Source organism: Argiope bruennichi, chromosome 9, assembly GCF_947563725.1.
Source record: "Argiope bruennichi chromosome 9, qqArgBrue1.1, whole genome shotgun sequence".
NCBI lineage: Eukaryota > Metazoa > Arthropoda > Arachnida > Araneae > Araneidae > Argiope > Argiope bruennichi.
This window is the reverse complement of record NC_079159.1, coordinates 57,168,989-57,174,995: the sequence shown is the minus strand read 5'-3', so window position 1 is coordinate 57,174,995 and position 6,007 is coordinate 57,168,989. Positions and strand designations below refer to the sequence as shown.

Sequence of the window (6,007 nt, the reverse complement as noted above, 5' to 3'; positions counted from 1 at the left end):
ATAAAATTGAATGTTGAGTTCATAGCTTGTTGGTACTCTGTAATATTTATAACATTGAAAATCATCAACAATGACAAAGATGTCTCATTGCACATGGTGAGTCAGATTTATCACTACACTGTAAAGTTCAAAAACACTTAACTGCTCTGCAAACATTTTCCTTAAAGTAACTTGGGCCTCTCTCTCTTTCCATCCTCCTTCTATGAGTGACTGATGAAAATGAAAGAAGAAAAATTAAGATGAGTTGGATATCCAATCCATGTCATGTTATTTTTGAATATTTTTTGACATTAACAATCGATTTTAGAGCAAACGTGAATGCATAGATTTAGAAATATTAAAAACTTTCATTTTTACAAGCTATTTTAAGGATAAAAATTGAAATAGTTTTTCCTTCCTTATCTAGCAAGTGATTAAAAAGATTTCCTTGAAGTTAGGTATGTAAAACATTTTTAACATCAATTATGAACCCCCGATTTAGTCATAAAAGAAAGTTCTGTATTTTGACAAGTTTCATTAATTTAGATAATTCTTCCTGGTTCTTTAAACTTTTACATAAAAATATTTGCAAACTTGTATTGATTTTTATTAGTTTTAGATAAAATGATTAATTTAAAATTAATTTTAAGAAGCTAATGGAGAAGGAAATAAATGCAGGGGTACAGGAACTCTGAAATCTAGCTATAATGATATAAGCAATATAAGATTTTATTTTACTTATAAATATAATTGTTTTGTTAATAAATATTAATTGTATTCGATGACTAACTATTCGCAGTTATATTAATAATTCCAACTTTTAGTTTGTCATCCAATTTTGATAAACTGCAGGTTGATTATAATTAAAGTCACATTTTCAAATTGCTGTAAAAAGGAAGGGGGGGGGGGAACCACTGGTCAGAATGATTTCATATAACGGAAGAGGATTTGTCTATAAGTGATATTTTGAATCGAAATAGGACGGCTTGGACATGAATTATATATTTAACAAACTGTATTGTTGAATGTACATGATTATTTCGTGTTTCGTTTTTTATGGAAAAAATGATTTTTAAGTCATTTGAGTAGTGTCTCTTAGTGGAAAGTCCATCCACTATGGCAAAGTCGTCCCACATTGGATGGGAAAAAAATCCATTTTTTAATTATCCTTAGATCAAAAACCGCATAAAAAGTAACAATGGAAACGCTTGTAAATTATCATTAGGTTTGCGCAAGACAATTCAATATGCTGCCCATCCTTTTCCGCTTCAAATTGAAATCGATAAACAGCATGTTCCATGACAGACATTAGTGTCTTAGAGATCATGTTGTGAATGTGTTGCGTAATCCAGGCCTTCAGTTCAACTAAATTTGCAATCGGGCCACTAAACACAAAATTTTTAAGATGATTCTACAACTAGAAATCTCAAGGATTAAGGCCCGAGTATCTTGAAGGCCAGGCTGCTGGAGAATAACGGTTGATAATTTTATCAGTTCCGAAATGTCTCTTGAGTAGTTGCGTCACTGGCTTTGCAAGGTGTGGAGAAGCGTCATCTTGCATGAAAATGATTCTATCCAGGCATGCAGGTTGTTAAAGTATTAGAAACGCCTGGTTATGCAAAAGACTCGTAGAGTTTACCGTTGACGTTACAAGAAACGGGATCCATCTCCTCAAAAAAAAAAAAAAAATGGTCCTATAATAAACGATGCTATCAACCCGCACCACACAGTTACCTTTGCAGAATGAAGCTGTACTGGTGTATGTGCGAATGGATTTTCCGTTGTCCATATTCTGCAGTTTTGTGTATTGACAAAATCTTGAAGATAGACATGGGCTTCAACTGTCCAAAAAAAAAAAAAAAAATTGCCCCGTGGCTATTCATAGTCCATTTCCATGTGAGCAAGAAATTATAGAGAAAAGTGTATCTTACTGGCAGTTCAACAAGAAGCAACTCTTGAACTTGGGTAATTTTGTATGGATGACAATGCGGGATATTGCGGAAGATTTTATGAACCGGGCTCGCAGGCATATCTAAAGATCGGACAGTTACTCGTGCACTGCACGTTTGCACACCACTGATCGTCCTTTCCTCTAATACTATGGCCACATCTTCTACTGATACTACTATTATAGATGATACTATACTATAGATGTCCCAGATGTTAATCTTAGGTGGGTGATAGCGCGTTTATATCCCTTTTTCAAGCCTATTTGGCGAGAATACAAATTACAATATCACTTCCTGAGTGACTTTTATCTGTATAATGCATTAATAAGAATGTAGGCATAGAAACTCATGCTCAACTCCGGCTTCGTGTAACTCCCACCATATCTTTGAAATAGTTGTGAGTCTAGAAAGCTTATAACATCTAAAAGTTATTTTATACATTACACGGAAAAAAAAAAAGCTTAAAAAAATTCTTTCATCTGTAAAGATCTGAATTCAAATTAAAAGAAAAACAAAATATGACAGTAAATGTATTCAATGTTTATCAAGGTATCGGTGGAATAACATTTGACATTTTTTCGCAGTGTTTCAAAAATATAAAACACATAATTTTTAATGGTTTACAATCAGTAAATATATAAAGCTACTTGCGGTACACCAGGAGACTTTTTGTAGGCTGTTGAAATCCACAAGAACCTTTTACATCTTCACTCGTATACCGTTTCTTAAAAAGTGATGAATAAAAATTGTAGCAATTATTTAAAGCAATAAAGAATATTAGTATACGTACCAAACAGCTTTTTGATATTTTTTTGAGTCGTACTTTATATTTTATGTGAAACATCTCTCATTTAAATGGCATAATGGAAGTGAAACATCTCTCATTTAAATGGCATAATGGAACACAAATAAAAATTTAGAAATTATCATTTTAGCTCCAAGTAACGGAATTCAAGATGCTAAATTTTTGGAAATTACAGTATTTTTTTAATCAGAATAAATTATTAATTTTTTTTTTATTTAATGGTCATTTATCAACTTTTCAAACTAAAATTTTCTAAATTTAGTATCTAAAGTCTTATGGTCCTGTCAAAATTAAACTAGATAAATTTTTTGATATGATAGATTTATTATTAGTTACCTCCTGCTTACAAATGCAGTTTACTGAAAAATACGTATCAAATGCTTTTGCTACTTCAAAAATAATAATTTTAAACTTTAAAATATAAATAAGCTAACTAGGAGGTCAAGATATGGCTTACCACGCATGTGCTTTTTTTTAAAATGAAGACTTTTAAATATTATACAGGTTCTACTTCTGGCGGAGGCTTTGGAGCAGGAAGTCTTGCATAATTTGGAGAAACACCCCAAATATGAGCTGCGTATTCGGAAATAGTTCTGTCGCTGGAAAATTTTCCACAAGACGCTATATTCATTAGAGACATTTTCAACCATTCTTCTTTCGAGGCGAAAGTTGCACTAACACGCTCTTGGCAATGAATATAAGCTTCAAAATCAGCAAATACAAAGAACCTATCATAATTCATCAAAATGTCTACCAATCTTTTAAAAGCGTGTGGATCTTGAGGATAAAAGAATCCGTCTCTTATCTGGTCGATAGCTTCTTTTAACTCGGGAAATTTGTGATAATAATTCCACGCATTGTAACCTTGTATTTGCAGTTGTTCAACTTCATCCACATTCATTCCGAATATAAAGATATTTTCATCGCCCATTTCTTCTCTCATCTCTATATTTGCTCCATCTAGTGTGCCAATAGTTAGGGCACCATTCATCATGAATTTCATATTGCCTGTTCCAGAGGCCTCTGTGCCTGCAGTAGATATTTGCTCGCTAAGATCTGCAGCAGGAATAATCAATTCTGCAAGAGTCACTCGATAATTTTCTAGAAAAACGACCTTTAGCTTGTGTCCGATACTTGGATCATTGTTAACGGTGCTAGCAACAGCATTGATGAGTTTAATTATGTCTTTGGCAGTGAGATAGCCGGGAGCGGCCTTACCTCCAATCATAACAGTTCGCGGAACAAATGGTGCATCAGGATTTTTCTTTATTCTGTTATACATTACGATGATATGTAAACAGTTGAGCAATTGTCTCTTATATTCATGAATTCTTTTCACTTGTATATCAAACATTGACCTAGGGTTTATTCGGATGCTGTAGAATTGCATAACGTAATTTGTCAGTTTAATCTTATTTAATTCTTTCACTTTATCTAGAGCATCTAAAAATGTAGGATCATTCTTATATTTTTTTAATTGTTGAAGCTCTTCTAAATGCTTTATCCAAGTGTTGCCAATTCTTTCAGATATTACATCAGCTAAACCTGGATTGCAGAGTAGTAACCAACGCCGAGGAGTTATTCCATTTGTTTTATTTTGAAACTTTTGTGGTGTCATCTCGTAAAAATCTTTGAAAATTTCCTTTTTTATAATTTCGGAATGAATAGCAGCAACTCCATTTACAGCATGAGAGCCGACAATTGAAAGATGAGCCATGTTAATCCTTTTCTCTGGCTCTTCTTCAATCAGAGACATCCTACGAATTCTATCTGTATCGCCTGGATATCTCTTTGCAACTTCTTTTAAAAAACGGGCATTTATTTCATAAATTATTTGTAAATGGCGTGGCAAAAGGTTTGCCATTAAATCAACTGGCCAACGCTCTAAAGCTTCAGGCAACACTGTGTGATTTGTATAAGCAAATGTATGAACTGTAATGTGCCAGGCATCATCCCATGGTAAACGTTCCATATCAACAAGAATACGCATCAGTTCGGGAATTGCTAAAGACGGATGAGTATCATTCAGTTGTATGGCAACTTTGTCAGAAAATTGTTCGAATGTGGTTCTTACGGGCTCTCTTGTGCCGAATTTAGAACTTTTGTAACGACGAACAATATCCTGGAGCGTGGCTGCGACTAAAAAGTACTCCTGCTGCAGTCGGAGTTGTTTACCTCGAAAAAAATTATCTGTTGGATAAAGTACCTTAGTTATATTTTCAGCCAAGTTTTTATCTAAAACTGCTCGGATGTAATCTCCATCATTAAAGAATTTCAAATCAAAACTACTCGGAGATTTTGCAGACCAAAGGCGTAAAGTATTAACAACATTATTTTCATAACCAGGAATAGGGTAATCGTATGGCAATGCCAATACTGTTTGAGTGTCAACCCATCTACAACCTGAAGAATCAGTTAATACTCTTCCAAAAAAGTGAACTTCTTTCATATATTCAGGTCTTCCTTTCTCCCAAGGATTTCCCAAAGCAAGCCAATCATCGGCTTCCTCTACTTGCTCTCCGTTAGAAATTCGTTGAGAGAAAATCCCGTAATCATAGCGTAAGCCATATCCGTGAGCTGCTAAACCTAAAGTAGCCATCGAATCTAAAAAGCATGCTGCTAACCTTCCAAGCCCTCCATTGCCTAATCCAGCGTCTTCTTCTTCATCTGCTAATTCTTCAAGATCCAAACCTAGTTCGTATAACGCTTCATCACATATGTTTTTGATGCCAATGTTAAGCATAGTATTCGTTAAAGCTCTTCCCATGTAAAATTCCAGAGACAGATAATAAACTCTTTTAGGATCATTTTCATAATAGGATTGTTGAGTTCTAATCCAGCGTCCTACCAAATTATCTTTCACAGAATATGCCAAAGCAAAATAATAATCTTGGTTAGAAGCAACATTTCTATCTTTAACTAAAGTATAATGAATGTGTCTGTTGAATGTTCTCTTAATCTCGTCTACATTATCAACAGTAGCTAGAGATCTAACGCTTATTTGACGGCGCCGTTCTAGCATACTGTGAGTTCGCTTTCTAGACATTATATTGAAGGGTTATTTTAGGTTTGCTTTATCCTGATAGAAAAGAACTTAATTCAAATCACTTACTTTCAGTGAGTAGAAATATTTAAATAATATATCTTCGATTGTTTTATAACTAGAGAAGAAAAACGCAGCTCAAAATTTGAACTTTATTCACAAGACAAGTAAATACGAAATGTCTTCATATGCGATGCCACCGGATTGTAATAAATTATACAATTAATCATT

General features: G+C 33.8%; 1 protein-coding gene across 1 annotated transcript; it reads right to left on the bottom strand.

Moving 5' to 3' along the window:
- Positions 1–3,229: 3,229 nt before the first annotated feature.
- Positions 3,230–5,779, bottom strand: LOC129984954 (glycogen phosphorylase-like). Its single transcript, XM_056094894.1, has one exon. The coding sequence runs from the start codon at positions 5,777–5,779 to the stop codon at positions 3,230–3,232; it is 2,550 nt and encodes an 849-aa protein (XP_055950869.1).
- Positions 5,780–6,007: the final 228 nt, after the last annotated feature.